This window comes from Lissotriton helveticus, chromosome 4_1 (assembly GCF_964261635.1).
Source record: "Lissotriton helveticus chromosome 4_1, aLisHel1.1, whole genome shotgun sequence".
Classification (NCBI taxonomy): Eukaryota; Metazoa; Chordata; class Amphibia; order Caudata; family Salamandridae; genus Lissotriton; species Lissotriton helveticus.
The window spans coordinates 1435663659-1435688838 of record NC_136063.1 but is presented as its reverse complement, the minus strand read 5'-3'; the positions used below and the strand labels follow the sequence as shown (position 1 = coordinate 1435688838).

At 47.6% G+C, this 25180-nt stretch overlaps 1 protein-coding gene across 1 annotated transcript; it reads right to left on the bottom strand.

Moving 5' to 3' along the window:
* Window positions 1-20646: 20646 nt before the first annotated feature.
* Window positions 20647-24341, bottom strand: RNF182 (ring finger protein 182). The gene has a single exon (XM_078685808.1). It carries the CDS (start codon window positions 24141-24143, stop codon window positions 23400-23402), a length of 744 nt encoding a protein of 247 aa, XP_078541934.1. The 5' UTR covers window positions 24144-24341; the 3' UTR covers window positions 20647-23399.
* Window positions 24342-25180: the final 839 nt, after the last annotated feature.

The window sequence follows — 25180 nt, the reverse complement described above, 5'->3', positions numbered from 1 at the left end:
GGGAGATCTTAGGTAAACCCGAGAGGGTAGAGCAGCCATATTCCAATCTGGGGATGACAAGCGCTTGGACTGCCATTTTTAGGTCGGCAGTGTCAAGTCAGGGTTTCAGTTTCCTACGGTAGCTCAGGTGGAATCTGGCTGAATTGGCCATCGCATTGATGTGGTCCTGCATGTTCAAATTGTTGTCCAGGGTAATTTCAAGAGATTTAGCCGAGTCCACGATGGTCGGTGGGCAATCTAAGGCTGTGACAGCTTTAATCCATATCTGCATCTCGGGATTGGTTTTTGAGGAGGAAATTAGGAGAAATTCTGTTTTATTTGCGTTGAGTTTGAGTTGATTGGAGGAGAGCCATTGGACAGTCACTTTCAGGGCCTCATTCAGGGAGAGAATCTCTTCGAGGGATGAAGTTTTGATGTAGATCTGAGTGTCGTCGGCATACATATGGTAGGAGATATTCGCTGTGCGTTGAACTTTGGTCAGAGGTTCAAGGTAAAGGTTGAAGAGGGTAGGGGACAGGGTTGATCCTTGAGGGACTCCAACCGTGACCGGAGATGGAGCCGATAGGTTGCGGTTGATTAGGAATCACTATGATTGGTTTTGGAGGAAGGACCTAAACCATTCTAGAACTGAGCCATCCAATCCCATCCTGAGTTTGAGGTGTTCAAGTAGTTTTACATGGCTGACAATGTCGAAGGCCGAGGATAGATCTAGGAGGATTAGGAGGCAGGTTTTCCCTTGGTCAAGGGCTTGGATGGCATCGGCAATGATGTGGAGCATGGTCGTTTCGGTGCTGTGTCCGGGTCTGAATCCAGATTTGAAGTCATCAAGTAGGTGGAAGTTGTTAATGTGTTTACTTAGTTACTGTTGTACACATTTCTCTAACACTTTAGCTAAGAGAGGGATGTTGGAGATAGGTCTGAAGTTGTCTGGGGAAGCTGGATCCAGAAACTGCTTTTTCAAAATGTGGAGGACTTGGCCGGCTTTAAGAGAGTCAGGAATGGATCCCTGCCGCAGAGAGGCATTAACTATTGCAGTCCAGCTAGGAATAATGGACTGAGCGGCGGCCGCTAGGCAGTTGGGGGAGAGGGTCATTAAAATGGTTGTTCGGGTTTAAGGTCGATAGGATTTTAGAGACAGAGTCTTCGTCATAGAGTTTGAAATCGGTCCAGAGTACTTGGTTTATAGGTGAAGTCTGTGGGGGCAGCTCAGGAGGTGGAGGCAGGGCAGGAAGGAGTAGAGAGTATGTGGCGGCACTAAATTCGTTTCCTAAGGCTGTGGCTTTGTCAGCGAAAAAGGAGGATTCCTCAGATGATATTAAAGACTTGGGAGTTTCTTTCACGGTTTTGGCCCATTTATTCGATTGGTGTTTTAACTAGTTCGAAGAGCTTGCGGGGTCTGTTCTTGGCGTTCTCCAGTTCAGATCTGAAGAATTCTTTTTTGGAGTTGATGATGTTCCTGTTGTAGGCATTTCTAGCCTGGCGGAGAATTTTTAGATGTGCTACTGAGGGGTGCTGTCTCCAGATTCTTTCGGATTGTCGGAGGGCTCTCCTCTCATTGTTGAGGGATCCAGTGAACCAGGGGTTCCTGTTTTTGATCTGGGTTCTCTTTAGTTGTAGTGGGGCTCGGTCATCCAGAATGTTCGATATAATTGTAGAGTAGTGATCGTTGAGGTCACTGACCTTTGTGATATGCGGGGGGTGGTCTGATATGCAGTGAACCTCCAGTTCCCTGTGGTCCAGGTTTTTAGTTTCTCTGACCCAGCGTTTAGGAATCATTGTTTGGGGTGCCCTTGTCTTGTGGGTGCCAGGTAGTAGGATGGCGATGGCATGGTGGTCAGACCAGTCGCAAGGGTCTATAGAGATAAGCTTGACTGTTAATTCCTTAGATATGATCCAGTCAAGGGTGGCCCCTTTCGTATGTGTTGGGAGTGAGCAGGCTTGGGTCAGCTCTTGATTGGCCAAGAGGTCTTTGATGGCGTTGACATGAGGATCCTTGGGGTCGTTCCAGTGCAGATTGGAATCACCAAGGAAAATATCTTTAGCGTTGGAAGAAATCTTAGCTGTGATGAATTCCATGAGGTGGTCAGTGAAGGAGTCGTTCATGCCTAGGGGGTGGTAAAAGATGTGCAAATTGCACAGTTGGGTGGAGCTGCAGCAAATGCAAAGGGCAAGGTATTCGCAGGAGTCGGTGTTATCTTCCAGACGTTCAGTAACGAGGAGGTTAGAGCGGTAGATGCATGCGATGCCTCCTCCTTTTTTGCTAGATTGCCTGTCCAGTCTTCCAATGTTGTAGTTGGGAGGGACTAAGAGGCCCAGGCATTGAGATGAGGAATTGTTGAGCCAAGATTCTGTCAGAATTGCTAAGTTGAAGTTTTTGTTCAGGATGAGATCAGCAATATTGAGCTTAAATGCCGATCGGCAATTGATTAGGAGACCAGATAGAGAGGGATCAGAGGGAGTGTTGGGAGTCAGGGCAGACAGGAGAACTGGCGCTTGGTTGCTTTTAACCCCACTTCTGTTGCAGAGGGTAGCCGATCTGTTGGGGTTGATAGTGACCGTGCAGATGGCATGTTCGGAACTCATATCTAGAGGACAAAGGGTACCTGGTGTAGAGTTGTAATCACGGAGGATGGCAATGATTTCCTCTTCAGTAAGGTCTAGCGGACTTGGGGTGTCAAGTGTAGAGTTGTAGGAGAGGACGAGAGCCAGGGTTTCTTCCTCCGAGAGGTGGAATAGTTGCTTGCGAGGGCCGAGGTGTCTCTGAGATAGCGGTAGTGGGTGCATGGGGGGCTCTGTGGTGTGAGGGGGTGGAGTTCCCCTGGGGTTTGAGGTTGGCGAAGGAGAGTTCAGCGAGGAGAAGGAGGTTCATTAGATCCAGAATGGAGATATGGATGCTTGAGTTAATTGGGCAGCTCTTGAGTGCAGGGTTTCGATATTCATATAAGAGGGAGGCATTAGAGGGCAGGAGGGCGGTACTTCAGGAGCAATATGTGTGTGTGAATGGGTTGGAGAATGGTAGTGAGGTAGTTGGAGTGGGTGTATGAATGGTTATATGGGGAGTGAGTGGGTGCGTCAGAGATTCAGTGGATGAAGTCATCAGTGATGTTGTCAGTGATTTCATTTGAGATGTCATCAGTGATGTCACTGACCATGTCATGAGTGACATAATATGTGAGGTCATGAGCAGTGCATTGCAGGGGTGTGAGTTATAGTTAGCTGGTATGTGTGTGTGAATGGGTTGGAGAATGGTAGTGGGTAGTTGGAGAGGGTGTATGAAAGGTTATATGGGGAGTGAGTGGGTGCGTCAGAGATTCAGTGGATGAAGTCATCAGTGATGTCATATAAGATGTCATCAACAATGTCATCAGTGATGTCACTGACCATGTCATGAGTGACATAATATGTGAGGTCATAAGCAGTGCATTGCAGGGGTGTGATTTATAGTTAGCTCAACTAACTATAGAGTTGAATTTCACTGGTTCTGTATGAGTGAAATCTGACCATAACTATAACTTTCCTGTAACCTTTTTCAGTGAATTTTAATGTATTTTTAACTAGTAGTCATGTTGTGCGTGACATAGGTTTGACCTTCAGACCTCAGAGACCTCATCCTCCAGGGCCAAAACATATATTAAGAGGAGGGGGACAATGCAGCTCCCTTCCCAAGCCATAATAGAACCCAGGGACCCCATTTATTAACCCCTTCGACGCGCATGACAAGGTCAGCTCGTCATGGGCGTTACCTGCGCTACGCGCATGACGAGCTGACCTTGTCACGTAACGCGTGATTTTCAAAATCGCAGCGCGCAGCGGGAAAACCGCTAGCGCGCATGCGGTTAAAAAGGGGAGGGGACTGTGTGGCCCCCTCCACAGGCCTATAGTGGCCCCAGGGGCCCCATCCCCCAGGGCTTCTCTAAATTATGGGTGGGTACCCCAGTGCCCATTCAAGGCATTCACCAAACAACACTTAGATTAAGGGGAGGGGGGCATGTTGCGCACCTTCCGCGCATTCACCTGGGTCTAATTCAATTAATAAGAGAAGGGAACCCCACAGCCTGTCTCCCTGAGCTTCATTGGGCCCTGGGAACCTCATCCTCTTGGGACAAATTCAATCCAAAAAAGGTTAGTGAGCAGTGGGCCCCCTCCCTGCTGTTCATTTGGACCCACGGATACCAATCTCTGCTACCAAATTCAACAAAAGGTAGGGAAGGAGTGCGTGGCCTCCTTTCCTGAGCCTTCTCAGACTCGGGGGACCACATGCACTAGGTCCTCTATTTTATAACAAGTGTGGGCTATTGCGCACACCTGGGCATCCACAAACTACCTGCTGGGAGCCATGAGTAGAGCTCCAGGGCCCTCACGGCCTCCGTCAGCTCCACGCATGGTGCGGGAGTCTGCATAGCAGGCATTGCTCCCGCCAGGAGGGAACAACTGTTTTCTGCTTGCTGCCTCCAGGGGGGAGCAATATGGGTTTGATTCCCCTGCTCAAAGGAGTGAGGACTGGAAAGCAGAACAGAAGTCTGCTCCCAGCCGGTTGGAGGATGTTTAAATTTCCAACTGACTACCATGTTGCTCCCGTTTGGTAGGAGATTTAAATATGCTCCCGTCAGACAGAAGCAAACATATGTTTCCAAGCCGGCGCTAGTGTGAGCAAAGAAAATACTGTGTCCTGGAAAAAATATGCTACCCAGGACACAGTCACTGAGCTGTTCGCGGCAGCCTCCCCCCTTTTAATGAGTGTGACAGCTGGGGGTACAATGAGACTATTAAGGCGTGGCCCCACCTTCTCCTTTTTAAAGCATGTTGGCCCTGGGGATGGGGTCTCTTGGTCCTAATTAGCCTCTGGGAGAGGTGCTGCATCCTCCCACTTCTCTTTTACCTTGGTCCCAGGGGACAGGGTCACTGTGGCCCCTCAGAGGCGCAGGAGGGGGGCCATGTGCCCCCCTGCCCAAAAATAAAAACATGCATTGACCCCCCCCGGTCCCTGGTCCACCCTGAGAGAAACAAGCTCAGAGCCCTTGCTTTTTGTTTTTAATTGCCACTGATTTGTGGATTGTCCCTAAATTTGCAGCAAAAGTACAAAAAATCCCCAAAAAGGTTGGCCCCAGGTTCCACCAACTTAGAGGGCAGGGAATCCCAACCCTGCCCCCTATGCCTTTTTTTTTGCATTTTTTTAGGACTCATGGACTGAGTCCGAAGTCCTAAGAAGGCTGACCCCACTTCCTGGCTGATATCTTGGCAGCCAATCAGATCTCAACAGGAGATCTATTGACTCCAAGAATTCTCTGCAGTGTGAAGTATACAAAGTTTTTGAGCATTAATTGCTCAAATCCTACTGAACAGATACTGAACAGATTTACACCAAGTCACATAAAGCCCTCTTTCTCAACCAAGATCTGGCTTTCTGCCAAAATTGATGTAAATCCGTTCAGCAGTTTGGGCCGTAGCTGTGTCTAAACTTTCAATGGAAAAATAAATGGGGGAAATATGCTTTGGGACACCCCTTTTTTCTCAAACTTTCCATATGAAAACTAGTCAAAAAGTAGCACTTTTTGTAAAGTTTTGTGGAGATTCTTCAAACGGAGCCAAAGTTATTAGCAACACAAAAAAGGCCTTTCCTACGGAAACACTATCCTAACTATAGCTACCCAAACATATATATATATATATTAATTGCACACAATCTTCATGGTTACCCATTGTAGGTGGCACCACCGCTTTTATCTGTGGCTCCTTGTTCACACCCCTAAAAATCCCTTCTAGAGATGCCACTGGTGACGTGCAGCAGCTGAGGCCGTGGAAGGTTGTGAGCGAGCGCTAAGAGAAGCAGTCTGTGCCCCATCCCAGCAAAGAGGGTACTGTCATGTTAAGCTGGGAAAGGGAAGAAGCAGACATATTTGAAGAAGACAGGTCAGGCAAGCCCCAATGAAGGAATGAAGAATTTCTGAAGGTGAGCCCCAGCAGCTGAATATGGACTATAAATGAGAAGGATGAGCTAAAAGCAAGACCAACACTTACAGCAAAGTTTAGAAAATGAAATTGAGCAAAATGTGTCTAGGTGAGAAATCGCAGAGTGTGCTGGAACTATTAAACTCAAGAATGAGGGGACCGGGTGTCAGAGTCTGTCTTAGGGACTTTGGAACAACTTTGAAAGTCTCTGAGGCAGGATCTGAATATCTCTGGGGTGAATAATCCAGATAATCGACCAGTCCCTAAGGATGTGGTTGTAGGAACCCTTCCGCCCCACTTCAAATCCCCACCAATGGAAGATGGGAAAGGAGATACTTCCTGCTAGATTTGTAGGTTACAGCATCAGGCCTCTGCTCAGATGGGCAGGATCACAGAGTGCAGATGGCACATAATGTGTTTGGGAATCAGTGGTCTCCAGGTTTCCAGTACTGAGAAAGATTAGGTGTGTGGAGAAATGGACGCCCCTAAGAAGTCAAGTATTTTGGGACATTCGTCAGGAAATCAGGACTTTTACTGTTATGTAATCTAGCCCAGTCTAGCAGAAGCTAAAGAAACAACTCTCTTTGGGTCTTCACTACAAGTACAGGAGTAAAATATAAAGAGAACCCTTGGCAGAATGGCCCTCATACTCCCTTCTCTCACACTTAATGACTGTCAGCATCAGTTGCAAATTCCATGGAACAGCTACCAGTTCAATCCAGTTGGTGCGTAGGCAACATAGAACGCTATCCTTCTTTCCAGAAGATGACAGTGAGTTTAGACACCACAGTGATTGAAGACGTGTGAGAGATAACTATTTCTCCAGACTCCTGAAGCAAGCGCAGATCAACTACCTAGTCTGTGCAGCTCAAGTTGAAGCCTTGCAGTTCTAGGGCTCTCATTGAAGCAAGGACCTTTCATTGAACCTTAACACATCGAAGATACTCTCATGCAGATGAATGGGCTCTGATCTCTGTAGAAAGCGATCGGATCCGTACTGAAGTGCATGCATCATTTTCCACCACAGTGGATGGCGTATTATTTTCTTAAATACAAAGTCCAACTTAGGGACAACCTTACCAGCCCTGCCAGCCTGCCCGATACCCCAGGTACAGTGGCATTTCTGTTCTAGGGGATAGGGGAAATTCAGAAATCTCAGATATTAAGCATCCTCTACGGGACTCCTAAGATCCCCCCATAAATCGGAATGTCATTCCTGACTTTGCGTGCTTTAACCTGAGTTATCTCACCTTTGAGCAAAATTTGCCTGTAGTGGCCAAGTGCAATAATTCAGAGTTAATTCAAAATGTTTGCTCTTAGGTTGTTATGGAAAGATCTCTATTCCAAGTTGTAGGAGAGTAGGGTCTGCAATCCTATGATCACCCAGATTTTTGCTTTTTGCTGCACTGGTTTACGACTTTCCCTGGCTGTGGGCCTGCTAATCAGACCCACAGCCTAGCTGTTCTCTCTATCCAAATTGTACTCAGGTACTGAATTGGCACTGGGCCCTCTCCAAGTCCCTGTACCCAGGGCTGAGGTGTACCCAGAAGTCTCCCAGGGGCTGAAGCATGTATTATGCCACCCCTGGGCTGACTAACTAAACTGACACAACTGGCTGCACGACAGCTGGGGCAAGGTGGTGTACTCACCCTTTGCTGTAGATATAGTATACCTATATCTAACCCTAAAATGGACACACAGATCTCCTATCAGTCACTCCTATGGCAGGCCTTAACAATCCTGAAGGCAGAGTGCTTGGAATCGTGTGAGATGGTGCTCTGGCATGAGCTGAGCCTGTCTGCGGCTTTCGGGATCCATCCCTTAGCCGTTTCCATGATATCGCATACCATATACTCTTAAGTGCATTATAATCCTCGCGGTTATATGCCAACTCTGGTATCGCTTTATCAAAACATGTCGAGTAAGGTGTCATACGAATTGGAATACTAACCCCTCGCCAACCCTGGTGACGGGGTTAGCATTCCACCCTTCTAGAGGGACACGACATGTATGTTACCCCTAACCCCGGTTAAAGTCAAACAGAGCCTCAGCTCCACAAAATGGATGCTGCCACCGAGACACAAGTCTGCCCTCCTGCTGCTGGGAGTCCTCCCAGAGCAGGAGATAAGGACAAAGGGTTTCCTGCCAGGGGCGGTGCCAGCACCGTCCCAGACAGGGTTTTGTGTATTGTAGGTAGGCAGGGCTTTAGAGGAAGGTGACTGCACGTGGCACCCCGGTGCTCACTGTGCATAGGCTGGCTGGAACCAGTTCCAGGGTCACTCCAGACCCTGTGCTGGGGAAAAGCCCGCCAAGGAAGTGGGTGTAACCACCCCCCTCCTAGTCCCACCCCTAGGGCAGGACTTAGTCGCGTGCCAGCCCCTTTTTACAGATCATCTTTGAATCCTGAAACTACTTTCCACGAAAGGAACTCAAGACTTCTTCCTAAGATTTCTCCCTTGTGACTAAGGAGTAGTCACCCTGCATCCGCAGGCACCATCTTAAGAACACTGCGGTCTGCTGCAAGTCTCTCCTCCGGATCAAGACTGCCCAGCTCGACGAGAACCGGCTTCCCTGGCACCTCTGACCTCTACCTGCATCATCAGTCACGCTGAGATTCGTGGGTGTGACGAGACCTCGAGGGACCGGCCATCTTCAAGACTGCACGACTTCTTTCCAGCAAGCCCACCGAGTAATTTCCTGGTGAGTGCTTTGGGGTCCGAGAAGCCCCAACCCTGAGCAGCTCCAGCACCGAAGTGCAGCCTCCCAGCATCTCCACGATCTGCGTGGGGCCCTTCTGCTTTTTGCTGCTCCCCGCGTTGTTTGGCTACTAGCCCGCTGGCTTGTGGCCTTCTGAACGACGCCCGACGACATTTCTGCTGCTGGTCTGGCTCCACTCAAGACGCCATTTTGAGTCCACCGCGTGGGCTTGAATTAGCCAAGGCTTGTTGCCCAATCCTGGGTAACTTCGACGCCGACAGCTTCATCCATCGTGGGACAGCTCGCCTCTCCATCCTGGTCGCCGACAACGCCTCCTGGTCCGTGAGATCTGCAGAGCCAGCGTCGCCCACTCACCTAGTCGAGGTGACTTCGCCCGGTGCCATCCTGGTGCCCACTTAATCACTGGCTAGTGATTCAAGAACTTGGTCCCCTCTGCTTTCAGGTTTCTTCTTCCTTGATCCAGGCTTGGATCCATCGAACTTTCCTTCACTGGTCGCCTGCCAGCAACTTCCTTCTTCCAGGCTCCTGGTCCGGCAACGAGATCCCCGACGTCTTTTCAGACCTATGCAGCTGCAGCCCCTGGGCTAGGTAACTTCGGCACTTCGGTGTCCCAGCATAGCCTCACTATCCTAGGGTCAGGATCCACTGTCGTTTTCTTCCTACCAGGTCGGGTTCGCCCGTGAACACTAACTTTGCCTTTACTAGCTTCCATAGACTTTGTCCCGCATCCCGCGTGAGAGTGCACACTCTGCACCCGAGTCCCCTAGGTCTCCTAGAAGTAATCTAACGATTCTATAGTCAAGTCCTAGCGATTCCAAAGCCTATTAGTACTGTACTTACCTGCTAGTAATTTCGCATTCCACTTTTTAAGTATATGGTTTTTCGTGCCCCTCGGGCATTTGTGTATAACGTGCTAACTTAAGTATTTTCGTAAGAGTTTTGTTGTGTGCCTAGCACCCTGTCCTCATAAAGAGTACAGGGTTGTTGTGATTCTAATAAATACATTGTTTATTTTCATAACACTTGTGTGGTGTCCTTTCACTGGGTGTTCAAGGGGTAATGTGATGGTAAAACAGCTGGCTTAACACGCCCTCTAGAGTCTTAGCCTTAGACTGCTCGTATCCATGCTACTAGGATAGCTGGTCTATAAGGTTGACTTACAACCAATCATCAATAAGGGTTGTTTGGACTGATATATAGTGATCACTAGAATAGTGAACACTGCACATCAGGCCAACTTCTCACATTGGTGAGCAGCGGTTGGGATTTGAGCTTGCTGTTGTTTTACCACACATGCCCTAAGAATATCTTGTGAAAGATCACATAAGTACTAAAGGTACATATAACTTAGCTTAGAATACTCTGAGTTCTACTGAACCAGCTGTTGTAGCTCCTAGGGCCTAGCACACCCTAAACTACAACTCTAGCAAGGGATCAGTAGGCAAACATATAGTGTAGGTAAGTGCACCACTTACACCTCACTAGAAAAGCATGTCTACCCAGGGAGATTCTACTGAGACTCCCCTGGTCAGTGTTGACCCTCCACAGGTCACTTCAAGATATGCAGCTCTCAGTTTCCAGGAGATGAGACAGATCTGTGTCTCCAGAAAACTGAAGCAGGGGTCTAACCCCACCATTCCCTTTCTGATAGGTCTCTTAGAGACATATGATGCCAGAAAGCTTTCTCAGTTACATGAGAACATGCCAGCCTTAGAGGGAACCTCTGGGGATCCAGACCTCCCCAACACTGCTACTGCAGTTGAGGAGGAGGAGGATCAGGAGGAACTCTCTGGGGATGAGGTAGACAAAGGTCTTGAGGTAGTCAGAAGGCTAACCAGGACCAACTTAGACTTACTTGGGCTAGGATCTGGGGGACCCCCAGTACTAACCCGAAGTGGGCATAACCTTGGAGTTAGGAGAGATAGATCTCTTTCTAGGGACTCCAATAGATCTCTGCACTCTAATGCCTCTTCTCAGGGGAGAAGGAATCCTCCACAGAGGAGATTTACTTCCCCTCAGAGAAAAGAGCATGAAGCTAGAATGAGACAAGCTGAACTGAGGATTGAAAGGGAAGAACTTGCCCTGGCCAAAGAAAAGCTTGCCTTTGCTAGAGAGCAGCAGATGAGTGGGCTAGCTCCCACTGGTGGCAGCAATCTCCCAAGAGATAGAGAGAAGGGTTTAGATACTAAACACCTGACTAAAATAGTGCCCCCCTTTAAGCAAGGGGATGATATCCAGAAATGGATGGCTGCTCTGGAGAGGGCCTGCACTGTGCAGTGCATTCCCCAGAGTCAGTGGGCAGCTATACTGTGGCTCTCCTTTGATGGTAAAGGTAGAGATAAGCTCCTCACTACAAGAGTGGAGGATGCTAACAATTACCAGGTCCTGAAGAATACACTGGTTGATGGGTTTGGTTTAACCACTGAGCAGTACAGGTTGCTGTTCAGAGACACCCAGAAAACTCAGTCTCAGGACTGGTCTGACTTTGTGGATTGTGCCACTAAGGCTTTGGAGGGCTGGTTGCTGGGTAGCAAGGTTACAGATTACACAGGATTGTATAATCTAATGATGAGAGAACACATTTTAAACAATTGTCAGAACCAGTTGTTGCACCAGCACCTTGTTGATTCAGATCTGACCTCTCCCCAAGAATTGGGAAAGAAGGCAGACAAATGGGTCAGGACAAGGATCAAGCAGAACCAGAACCAGAACCAGGGTGGTCAGAAGAAAGCAGACCAGAAGGGTAATGTTAAGAATGAGCAAAATGACCAGAAGTCTTCACCAGGTCCCCAACAAACCAAAGAGGGTGGGGGTCAGGCTTCCCAGAAGAAGAAGACTCAAGAAGGCCAGTCAAAAAGGTGGTGCCAGTACTGTAAAAGTAAATCTCACTGGTTTAGTGAGTGCACCAAAAGAGGAGGACAAACTCCTGCCACTACAGCCCCTAAGGCAACTGCACCCCCTAGTACAGTCAGTAGTGGTAGTGTACCTCCCAAGGCATTAGTTGGGTTAACCTTGGGTACTGAGGGGTCTGACAACTTAGTTGGCACACTCACTCAGGCTGTCCTTGTCTGTACAGGGGATATGGATATGTCCCCTGAAATAAGTCCCAATACTTTGGGCAAATACAGGCAGACACCTTTGATAAATGGCAAAATGGCTCAGGCCTATAGGGACACTTGTGCCAGTGTCACCATGGTGACACCTAACTTTGTGGACCCTGGACAGATCATGGCAGGGTCTGATTTCCTGGTGACCAATGCCAGCAATGTCACTACTAGTCATAGTGTGGCAATTGTGGCTTTCTCCTGGGGTGGAGTGAAGGGACAAAAGAAAGTTGTAGTCAGTTCAGACCTCCCAGTTGATTGTTTGTTGGGCAATGATTTGGAGTCATCACAATGGTCAGAAGTGGAGCAGAGGACTCACATGGAAATGTTAGGCTTGCCAGCACATGTGCTTGCTGTGACTAGGTCACAGGCCAGAAAATGCCCCACTGAACAGGTGCTGGATCCTGAAATGATGGACCAGACACCTTCCAAGAAGAAGAGCAGTAAGGGTAAGGCTTTGCCTTCCCCCTTACCCCAGGTTGAGGATCAAGTCTCTGAGGAGGCTGATCTGAGAGAACTGAGGGAAACTGAGCCTAAAGAGCTTGAACTTGATCAAGTTGAGTTTCTGGGCTCAGGGGGACCCTCCAGAGCAGACCTGGGGAAGGAACAGTTGAGCTGCCCTTCCCTTGAACCCCTCAGACAGCAGGCTGCTGCTGAGGCTGCAGGGAATGCCACAGGTGCCCACAGGGTATACTGGGAAGATGGACTCCTGTACTCTGAGTCAAGAGACCCCAAGCCTGGTGCAACCAGGAGGCTGGTCATCCCCTTGTCTCTGAGAGGTTTCCTTCTCACCTTGGCCCATGAGATTCCCCTTGCAGGTCACTTAGGTCAGACAAAGACTTGGGACAGGCTTGTCTCACACTTTCACTGGCCCCATATGAATGAGAATACCAAGGAGTTTTGTCGCTCCTGTGTCACTTGCCAAGCCAGTGGTAAGTCAGGTGGCACCACAAAGGCCCCCCTCATACCACTACCTGTGGTGGGGGTTCCCTTTGAAAGAGTGGGGATTGACATTGTTGGTCCAATGGAACCCCAGACAGCATCAGGGCACAAGTTTATACTGGTGGTAGTGGATCATGCCACCAGGTATCCTGAAGCTATTCCCCTTAGGACCACTACAGCACCTGTAGTGGCAAGAGCCCTAGTTGGAGTGTTCTCCAGAGTGGGTTTCCCTAAGGAGGTCGTTTCTGACAGAGGTACAAACTTCATGTCAGGATATCTGACTGCAATGTGGAAGGAGTGTGGTGTGAACTACAAGTTCACCACACCCTACCACCCACAATGCAATGGGCTTGTTGAGAGATTCAACAGGACCCTGAAAGGGATGATTCATGGACTACCTGAAACTCTTAGGAGAAGATGGGATGTCCTGATCCCCTGCCTCTTGTTTGCTTACAGAGAGGTCCCACAGAAGGGGGTTGGCTACAGCCCTTTTGAGCTTCTGTATGGGCATCCTGTAAGAGGACCCCTGTGCTTGGTGAAGGAAGGATGGGAGAGACCTCTCAAAAAGCCTGCAACCAACATAGTGGACTATGTACTTGGTCTCCGCTCCAGGATGGCTGAGTATATGGAAAAGGCATCCAAAAACCTTGAGGCCAGCCAAGAACTTCAAAAAGCTTGGCATGACCAAAAGGCTGTTCTGACTGTGTACCAGCCAGGACAGAAGGTGTGGGTGCTGGAGCCAGTGGCCCCAGCAGCTCTGAAAGACAAATGGTCTGGGCCCCACACCATCATTGAGAAAAAGGGAGAGGTTACCTACTTGGTGGACCTTGGAACTCCCAGGAGCCCTCTCAGAGTGCTCCATGTTAACAGGCTCAAGGCATATGTTGACAGGAAGGACATGAGCTTGCTCATGGCCACAGATGAGGGACAGGAGGAAGAGAGTGACCCTCTCCCAGACCTGCTCACTCAGAATCCTGATGATGGATCAGTTGATGGTGTTGTCTTTTGTGGCAGCCTCACTGAACATCAGCAACAGGATTGCAGGCAAGTTCTGCAATCCTACAGACATATGTTCTCTCTGACACCCAGCCAAACTGATTGGTGTACCCATGATGTTGACACTGGAGACAGTCTGCCTGTCAAGAGTAAAATCTACAGACAGCCTGATCATGTTAGAGACTGCATCAAAACTGAAGTGCAGAAAATGTTGGAGCTGGGAGTCATTGAGCCCTCAGATAGCCCTTGGGCTAGCCCAGTAGTTCTAGTGCCAAAGCCTCACACCCAGGGTGGTAAGAGAGAGATGAGGTTTTGCGTAGACTACAGAGGCCTCAATGCAGTCACTAAGACTGATGCCCACCCAATACCAAGAGCAGATGAACTTATAGATAAATTGGCTTCTGCCAACTTCTTAAGTACATTTGATTTGACAGCTGGGTATTGGCAAATCAGGTTAGCTGAGGAGGCCAAACCCAAGACAGCATTTTCTACCCCTGGAGGGCATTATCAATTTGTGGTAATGCCCTTTGGACTGAAAAATGCACCTGCCACCTTCCAAAGGTTGGTGAATCAAGTCCTCACTGGGCTGGATGACTTCTGTGCAGCTTATCTTGATGATATTGCTGTCTTTAGCTCCACCTGGGAGGATCACCTGGTCCACCTGAGGAAAGTGTTAGAGGCCCTGCAAAAGGCAGGCCTCACTATCAAGGCCACAAAGTGCCAGATAGGGCAGACACAGGTTGTATACCTGGGCCACCTTGTGGGTGGAGGCCAGGTTCAGCCACTGGAGAGTAAGATACAGGCCATCAAGGACTGGACTCCTCCAATCACCCAGACTCAGGTTCGAGCTTTCTTGGGCCTGACTGGGTACTATAGGAAGTTTGTCAGAAATTATGGGTCCATAGTGACCCCTCTTAATGACCTGACAAGCAAAAAGATGCCAAAGAAAGTTCAGTGGACAGCAAGCTGTCAGAAAGCATTCAATGACCTCAAGCAGGCCATGTGCACAGCACCTATCCTAAAGAGTCCAGATTACTCCAAGCCATTCATTGTCCAAACAGATGCTTCTGAGTTGGGTGTGGGGGCTGTTCTGTCTCAACTGAATTTTGATGGTAATGATCAGCCTATTGCTTTCATTAGTAGGAGGTTGACACCCAGAGAGAAAAATTGGTCAGCTATTGAGAGGGAGGCCTTTGCTGTGGTCTGGGCCCTGAAGAAGCTGAGGGCCTACTTGTTTGGCACTCACTTCACCATTCAGACAGACCATAAGCCCCTCTTGTGGCTAAATCAGATGAAGGGTGAAAACCCCAAACTGCTTAGGTGGTCCATTTCCCTACAGGGGATGGATTTTACAGTGGAGCATAGACCTGGTACTGATCACAGCAATGCTGATGGGCTCTCCAGGTATTTCCACTTAGAGCAAGAAGACTCACCTGGTCAAGGTTAGTTTATTGTCCCAAAGTTTGGGGGGGGGTCATGTAGGAGAGTAGGGTCTGCAATCCTATGATCGCCCAGATTTTTGCTTTTTGCTGCACTGGTTTACGACTTTCCCTGGCTGTGGGCCTGCTAATCAGACCCACAGCCTAGCTGTTCTCTCTATCCAAATTGTACTCAGGTACTGGATTGGCACTGGGCCCTCTCCAAGTCCCTGTACCCAGGGCTGAGGTGTACCCAGAAGTCTCCCAGGGGCTGAAGCATGTATTATGCCACCCCTGGGCTGACTAACTAAACTGACACAACTGGCTGCACGACAGCTGGGGCAAGGTGGTGTACTCACCCTTTGCTGTAGATATAGTATACCTATATCTAACCCTAAAATGGACACACAGATCTCCTATCAGTCACTCCTATGGCAGGCCTTAACAATCCTGAAGGCAGAGTGCTTGGAATCGTGTGAGATGGTGCTCTGGCATGAGCTGAGCCTGTCTGCGGCTTTCGGGATCCATCCCTTAGCCGTTTCCATGATATCGCATACCATATACTCTTAAGTGCATTATAATCCTCGCGGTTATATGCCAACTCTGGTATCGCTTTATCAAAACATGTCGAGTAAGGTGTCATACGAATTGGAATACTAACCCCTCGCCAATTCTGGCGACGGGGTTAGCATTCCACCCTTCTAGAGGGACACGACATGTATGTAACCCCTAACCCCGGTTAAAGTCAAACAGAGCCTCAGCTCCACAAAATGGATGCTGCCACCGAGACACAAGTCTGCCCTCCTGCTGCTGGGAGTCCTCCCAGAGCAGGAGATAAGGACAAAGGGTTTCCTGCCAGGGGCGGTGCCAGCACCGTCCCAGACAGGGTTTTGTGTATTGTAGGTAGGCAGGGCTTTAGAGGAAGGTGACTGCACGTGGCACCCCGGTGCTCACTGTGCATAGGCTGGCTGGAACCAGTTCCAGGGTCACTCCAGACCCTGTGCTGGGGAAAAGCCCGCCAAGGAAGTGGGTGTAACCACCCCCCTCCTAGTCCCACCCCTAGGGCAGGACTTAGTCGCGTGCCAGCCCCTTTTTACAGGATAAAGGTAGGAACTGGCCCCCTTCCAAATCAGATCATCTTTGAATCCTGAAACTACTTTCCACGAAAGGAACTCAAGACTTCTTCCTAAGATTTCTCCCTTGTGACTAAGGAGTAGTCACCCTGCATCCGCAGGCACCATCTTAAGAACACTGCGGTCTGCTGCAAGTCTCTCCTCCGGATCAAGACTGCCCAGCTCGACGAGAACCGGCTTCCCTGGCACCTCTGACCTCTACCTGCATCATCAGTCACGCTGAGATTCGTGGGTGTGACGAGACCTCGAGGGACCGGCCATCTTCAAGACTGCACGACTTCAATTCAATTCAAAAGATACTTTATTCGGTTTAAATCACAAAAACCATAAAAGTGTACAAGCATTAAAACAATTCATAATCCACCCATAAAAAAAAAAATAAAAAAAAAATATAACAGCTAACATGGATAAAAACAGAAATATACAGAGTGTATCTTCAAGACTGCACGACTTCTTTCCAGCAAGCCCGCCGAGTAATTTCCTGGTGAGTGCTTTGGGGTCCGAGAAGCCCCGACCCTGAGCAGCTCCAGCACCGAAGTGCAGCCTCCCAGCATCTCCACGATCTGCGTGGGGCCCTTCTGCTTTTTGCTGCTCCCCGCGTTGTTTGGCTACTAGCCCGCTGGCTTGTGGCCTTCTGAACGACGCCCGACGACATTTCTGCTGCTGGTCTGGTTGCTCCAGGCTGGCCCTTGCTCCCTTCCAAAAGAGGAGCACCCCGGACCCTCCTGGTCCACTCAAGACGCCATTTTGAGTCCACCGCGTGGGCTTGAATTAGCCAAGGCTTGTTGCCCAATCCTGGGTAACTTCGACGCCGACAGCTTCATCCATCGTGGGACAGCTCGCCTCTCCATCCTGGTTGCCGACAACGCCTCCTGGTCCGTGAGATCTGCAGAGCCAGCGTCGCCCACTCACCTAGTCGAGGTGACTTCGCCCGGTGCCATCCTGGTGCCCACTTAATCACTGGCTAGTGATTCAAGAACTTGGTCCCCTCTGCTTTCAGGTTTCTTCTTCCTTGATCCAGGCTTGGATCCATCGAACTTTCCTTCACTGGTCGCCTGCCAGCAACTTCCTTCTTCCAGGCTCCTGGTCCGGCAACGAGATCCCCGACGTCTTTTCAGACCTATGCAGCTGCAGCCCCTGGGCTAGGTAACTTCGGCACTTCGGTGTCCCAGCATAGCCTCACTATCCTAGGGTCAGGATCCACTGTCGTTTTCTTCCTACCAGGTCGGGTTCGCCCGTGAACACTAACTTTGCCTTTACTAGCTTCCATAGACTTTGTCCCTCATCCCGCGTGAGAGTGCACACTCTGCACCCGAGTCCCCTAGGTCTCCTAGAAGTAATCTAACGATTCTATAGTCAAGTCCTAGCGATTCCAAAGCCTATTAGTACTGTACTTACCTGCTAGTAATTTCGCATTCCACTTTTTAAGTATATGGTTTTTCGTGCCCCTCGGGCATTTGTGTATAACGTGCTAACTTAAGTATTTTCGTAAGAGTTTTGTTGTGTGCCTAGCACCCTGTCCTCATAAAGAGTACAGGGTTGTTGTGATTCTAATAAATACATTGTTTATTTTCATAACACTTGTGTGGTGTCCTTTCACTGGGTGTTCAAGGGGTAATGTGATGGTAAAACAGCTGGCTTAACACGCCCTCTAGAGTCTTAGCCTTAGACTGCTCGTATCCATGCTACTAGGATAGCTGGTCTATAAGGTTGACTTACAACCAATCATCAATAAGGGTTGTTTGGACTGATATATAGTGATCACTAGAATAGTGAACACTGCACATCAGGCCAACTTCTCACACAAGTCAATCCACTAACCTGCGGAATATTTACAGCCTTTTTTGTGCATCAACATATACACACAGCACATCTTGTGTCTAACTGTTTCTGAACAGTTACAATTTTTGACAGATGTGGACCTGAGATTAGGACTATCAATTAAATTGCCTAAAATTACATAATTTGTCGAACAGTGAATCTTAGTTTAAATCCCAGGTTTTCTTGATCCACCATTCACAGAATAGCAACTGCACCAAGTGACCCTTCTAGCAAACCTACCAGTTGTCACAATTCTTTTCATCCCATAGTTTATGGGACAAAATTCTTGGGATAAAGCATTTTGTTTGCCCTTCATTCCATGTGCTCTTGATTCCATTTCATATTTATGCAGCTTTACCTTGGGGTAGGAATGGGTGGATTACAGATAACTTAAGGTGAATGGGAAGCAGAGAGATTGATTACCTGTGGGGTATGGAGAGGAGAAAGCATGCAGGAGCGATATGCAGAGAAAAGAAAATACGCAATGAACGGTTGGCTTAGGGAAATTTTGCCAGAGAAATGTGGTAGGGGTTGAATAAACAAGGGAGAAAATTATGAAATGGGTAAAGACTGGTGAGATTATATGGGAATGAGACAGGTACAGTGGCGGGGAGACTATGGAATATGGGAGACTATTGCCGCTGGGGGCAATAAGTGTTGTTAGGTGATTTGTATCCAAACAGGGAGGATAGCCTCTAGCAGTAGACTCTGCATTATACACTATAAGTTTATTCACAGAATGTACTACACCCACGCACGGTTGCACCACTGCCAGCTCTGAAATAGTGAAAGATATGACCGTGTGGAGCGGAGTGGATTTCCTTCACCTTGCGTGGACATGTGGACCCATACAGGCTTACTGGTTTCCACAGCACGCACTGACATGATAGGCAAGGCTTTGATTGTCACTCCTCTTATCACTATTTTGGGTCACATGAGGGACGTGGAAGCTGGCTTCATGAGATATGTGGCACTAGCCCTGCTCCTGGCAAAACGCAGAGTTGCCTGTCGATGGGGGGGGGAGAAGAGTTCCGAAATTTAAGGAGTAGCTATCTGACCTCCTTTATTGTAATGACCAATTATCCTTATATGCTAAAATGTTACCCCTTCGATCTTGACCCCGAGAAATATGGGATCCGTTACATAACTATCTGTTCACTCACCCACAGGATAGCGGAGAAGAAACAGGATCAGCACCGTGAGAACTGAATGGATACCCTGATCTGACTGTCAGACTTGAGCTCTAAACATCTGCACCCTTGCCTATCTTCTGTTTGTGTACTGCATGCTAAATTGTGAGACTATACAGATATGAGATGTGGCCAACAATGTACAAAATTAGGTTCAAGTTGAACCTTTATTATGATGCCACAAAAGCGTGGAAGATATTTACTACTAATCTGTGAGATAGTGGGATTTTTTTCCCCACTTGTTGCTTTGTACCTAAACAGGGCAGTAGGTGAATGGGGTGAGACAGGATGAGATGCTACTTACTATGCTTACAGCGAACTATAGATGTAACTGGTGATGCATCATATATTGTTGCTGTTTTGGATGAATGATTGAAATTCATAAAGATAATTTTTTTTGTAAGTGTTGTTAGGTGATTTTATAGTCAGGGGCAATGTGTCAATATGATTACCAGTGCTGTGACAATCCCACATAGAGAATAGAGTTATTGTTGAATCATTTTCTCCTGGAGACAGTTGGATTTCGTGTGCAGCGACAATGACCTTTTGGAGGTAATGCGGTTGTTGGAATAGTGATCATTTTTACTGGGGCATGTGTGTTAACTGGCACTTGGAATACACTTGTGGGTAAGGGAGCCAGTGGCCCCATGTCTTTGGCACACTACTTTTCAAGCCCTGAGCTTCCTTTAGTAAAGATTATTTGCACTAAGTGCATAAACACAATTGCTTCAACCCTGCAAACAAAGACGACCACTCCCAGAATGCACTAGTTAGTAATTAAGACAAGAACTGGAATAATTGAGACTCTGTGGCCTGTGGTAATCTGCAACCCCTGCGCCTGGAGGAGTGCTACTGAAGCCAAATTCTTCTAGGGGAAATACATATCCAGGGGTGAGACCTTTCTTGTTTGGAGGTCAATTCACATTTCCACTGAGATAATATGATAAAGAAGATTATAATAGAGCACATCCATTGCATGACTGTTTCACTACCATTCGTAGACCATAACAATGCAAAAATGAGATCGTCTGTCAAAGGAACTTCATTACATAAGCATGAGTGCTACTTTCAGCTCACTCAGATTGTCACACATAAGATATGGAGATGTTGCATACACACAGGCACAATGTAAACATTTAAATGTCACAGAAAAAATCTTGGCAGTTATGCCTCTGATCAATTGGCCAACTGTGCAGTCTACTTGGATCATGACCTTGTTTCTTCTTGTTTGCACAGTTTCACTGCCGTAGTCGCAGCCGCAGCCTCCACTGTCAGATTCCTGTTACAAGCAGTTCCAAAGTGTGTGAAACAAGGCAAAAAAGCAAGCAAGAAAATTAAAGTGTTTATTAAAAAAACAAAGATAACAATAGGCACAGAAATGTAGGTTAGTTATAACATTGTTGCCTTGGAATTGTTTTCCTAAACTGTTGATATCACCTATGGATAAAAGATGTTTTGTTAATTATTAATCTTACGGCCTTCCCAAGATTTGCCTTGAATCTAAAAAATAACTCTTAATAGTCCATAATATAAAGAGGTTATTCATGTTAGAGGTCATGTGAACATACTAGAGTGGTTTCATCTCACTGCCATTTTAGATCTGAAAGACTTAAATACATTAAGCCACAGAAAAGTGTATTTTTCGAAAGTTCCTCTAAAGAAGCGTTTTAGTTTCTAGCTCCAACTTTCCATGGAACCTCAAAGATGTATTCAGATCATAACAGTCACATTTGGTTATGACACTCTTTTCATAGGTGCTTTTGTTTGAACAACATAAACACAACTCTTGAGCTCAGCTGGGCCCAGTCTTTCTTCTTGTTGAACCTGCTTTGGGCGCAGTCTTTCTTCTTGTTGAACCTGCTTTGGGCCCAGTCTTTCTTCTTGTTCAACCTACTTTCCACTGGCTTCAGGCAAAGGAAGTAAATTAAGCTAACTGAATTGTTTCAGAGAAGGCATCAACGTACATCAAATATAGGCATTTTAGTCTACAGTAAATTACGCTTACGTTTTGGCCACGTGTGTGCAACTGGGTAGCAACTATAGCTCACTTCGGTACGAAAGGGATGAACAAAGAATTTTTAACAGATTTCGCCATCTCTTGTACAAACAAATCAATGCTACTTCATTGGTTACAAAATAAAATTGCAAATGTTGCAGCTGAGTGAAAAATGGTGCAGTGACAAACAAAAAAATACATTTAAAGATTGAAGTGTTGAAGCTGTATCACACATATTCAGCCGTAGGCATTGTTTTGTGTCCGTTCCTGGCTCCTTCTCAATACAGTGCATGTTAACGCCTCACACATGCCGTTTGCTTCTTTGACACAACACACTGCACTCTGGGCTGCCTTGAATAAATTGCGTTAGGTGTTACCTGCTCCTAGTGCACAGAAAATGATGTGAGGGGCGTGTTTGCTTCGATTGCTCAGTGGAATGCATGGTGCACAATTTTTGCTGCAGTAACAATACGTTTTTAAACTATGTTAGTCCAGTGTGACTGGTCAGTATACAATTGGTTACAAAGTTATTTGGCAACTTTATGCCGAACTGTGACTCATTTTAGTAAATACAGATAAAGTAATGTTATTGACTTGACCTGAATGACTGAATCAGAGTCAGTGTTTTGTGATTTCGTGATCCCTCATCCAGAGAATGGGCATTAGTTAATGTTCAAAGTGAACAGTGTCCCCACAGCAGAGCTTAATTTGTGCCGGTGTTTTCCTGTACTCCTCACCGGCACTTAATTGTCAATATCGGGACTTATGGCAGTCTGCCACATGGTGGCACTGTTTGCCTGATTTCGAGAACAGCACAACCACAGTTATTCATTAAATCAAAATACATTAAAAATAACTAATGCCTGCTGCCCAAGTCATTAGCTTTGGGGTCCTGGAATAGTTTGAAATGTCACACTTGTAGGAGTGTGATGGTTAGTAGTTGTGTTGATACTGTCACTGGCAGAGCAGGCAGGGGCATTGGGTAGTGCGAATTGTGGTTGCCTCTTGAGGAGGGCCCTGGCACTTATTGTTTTACAAATTAAGCCCTGTCCCACAATGAGGAAAATCCACCCTTTTAGAAGCTATACCACAAGTGTGAGTTTAGGGTTAGTGATGGGTAAAGGAACATGCTGGAATGACTTTTGTAGGTAATTGTTAGTGATGCAGGACTGGAGCAGGAAAAATATGTTCTATAATGTATTCTCCTGTAAAGGCAGGAGCAGGTGCCTTCCAGGTGGGGAAAGAGACAGGGACACTTGATATTTAATTGTGGTGAAGAAGAAGGTTTTTTTTCCGAAAGGCAACAATATTTTTCCCTTTGGATACAAAAAAGTTAAACGTGCAAATACGCCTTTCCACATGGCACACTCAGGTTTTCCATCTTGAGGGCAATTCGCATGAGTACCTTATGGGAAGCAGGGGCACTCTTACGACTAATTTCCAAGAGTGCTGTTGGAATTATTTGTGCCCCCTACGTCCAAGTTGTAATAAAACATGGGAGGAACTGGGAATATTCCGCTTTTACAAGTAAAGCTTTGCGGGCCAGATTTTTAACAAACTACTCCCTAAAAATTCATACACAAATAAAGCGTATTGTTGCTGCAGTTAGTAGGTCGCACAACGTATGCACCACGCAAATACAGTACAAACGGGGACAAAACAGTCCCTGCACCATTTTAATTAGCGTCACTCTGTGTAATTAATAAAGACAGTCTGTTCACGCTGCTTACTGCACCTACGCCATCCTGTGATTGTTGGTTTTATAATAAGCACTTGGAGAAATCGAACAAAACATTTGAAATATGGTAATGTGCTTGGTTCCTAGTCACACAACAGCACGATGCCTTACCGTTTGGTTTTCCGTACTGCCACTGTTTTGTAAAATTCACAACAAAGGAGATGTGAGAATAAAATCTAACAATGGATTCTGAAAGCAGCAAAGATTTCAAGTTCTCTTAAAGGTACAGTAACCAAAAGAAGCAAGGCGCTGTACCACTCAGGAACATTGGAGGAGAAAATCTAATCGACAATGTTAATAAATATGAGTACAAAAATATAGAAAAATAACTTCTATTCTCTAAAGTGACTAGGTATCGGTACTACAAAAAATGACCATCTAGAGATGTATGCTATCAAGAGGCCATACAGTCTAGAAATTCATGACACACACACTGGCAGAATCCATACACCATGAGGATAACGAGGCTGGAGGGGACGAGGCTGACGAAGACGACACCTAGGGTAACTTTCTTTGACACCAGTAAGTAGATCCCCAGAGGCAAAGAACTGAAGTACAGCAGGCCCAGCAGCCACACAAACACGCGCACCGAGGTCTGGCAGAGCAGGGAGGTGAAGTTCCAGACCGTCCAATGAGGGGTGACCGGAGGGGCAGAGTCAAAGGTGGTGGGCCTGTAGAACTCCACCACGGGGGTGGCGTTCAGGGACTGCGGGCTCTCCCTCTGTACCTCCATGATGGTGATGACCAGGCAGTTGGAGGAGCTGTGGGTGGGGCTGACGAGCGTGGACAGCCGCTTGGGGGTGAGCAGGAGCTCGGTGGGGTTCTCCCCCGGCCCGCCCCGGGCCTTGGCCCTGGAGGCCAGGGTCTGGAGGATGTTGTTGTCGTCGGGCAGGCTGCCCACGTCATCGTCAGGCAGGCAGGTCTCAAACCTGCAGAAGGGGCAGACGATGACGCCCTGCGGGGAGTCGCCGAAGTCGATGATTTTGTAGAGGCATTTGGCACACACCCGGTGGCAGCACTCCAGCACTTTGGGCTTCCTCTGGCGCAGGTTGTAGCGGTTGTAGCAGATTTTGCATTCCATCTCCTCCGAGTTCAGGTTGGGAGTCTCTGTGGAGTCGTCCGCCAGCTGGACGGTCATTTTCCTGTGTGGTTGGTGGGGGGCACGCTGGACTGTTGTGAAACTGGAGGTCGGCGTGGTCGCGGCGTGGTGCGTCAGCGACACTGACTGGGCATCATTCCGCGCTGTGTGGACTTTGCTGCATACCAGAGGACCATTGAAAAGACGACAGAGTCTCAACTCGCATCAGTCGCGCGGCCCCACTGTTCCACGTGCAGCAGGCGGCCTGGGAGAATATGAGAAGAGATAAAACAACACATTGTTAACATTCTCTCCTGCTCCGCCATTATATGAACATTGGCTGCTGATGAAGACAGGTTCCGCCCCCCCCTATTTGCTGGATGTTTCCAGCTGCCAAGCCGGTCGCATTTGTATGCACAACATTGCAGACAAAAGTATTTTGTACACACAACATTCTGAGCCTTGGCAAGCACGCTCGGTCTGCCCCGCGCCGCATCACTGCCAGATTCAAGCAGCTTTTAACGACCAGCAAGTCCAAGCTGGCTCTAGTGAGTTAGTTGTAAAATGGAAGCATGCATTGTTAAATCACCCTTAATGACAGTTCAGCTACTTTCCTTTGCACAATGTTTTATGTGGGATCGTGGACGGGCAAGGGTGTTGGAATTCTGAAATATCAACAGAATACTTTGTGGCAAAGCGAAATATATATCGTTCTGTTGGTCGATTGAATTATGTCATCAATGTTCAACGACTCGCCACTGTTTTGAACCCCCCCCCCAACGGTGTGTTTTGTGGCTGCGATTAGAAAATAGTTTTTTCTTGTTCTGCTCATTTTTGTTTACAGTTGCATGGCTATGTGCCAACATTGATAGTTCCATGGGAAGGACAGAGTGGTGCCTAGAGGAAAGATAATGTTTTATGGGTTTTTCTCAACCCTTCCAGATGGTTTCTCATAATCTGTGCACCCACACTTAGACTCTCAGGGGCAGATTTACTACTTCTGGTGCATCTCTGCTAATCAACAGGGATGCGCCAGAAGAGTTGCGATGCATCTGCCCACCCGTACACCACCACTGATGCGCCGCATTTACAATGCG

What these genes read in the sequence shown, in the direction of transcription:
- RNF182 (XM_078685808.1), bottom strand. Translation starts at nt 24,143, where the DNA reads ATGACCGTCCAGCTGGCGGACGACTCCACAGAGACTCCCAACCTGAAC.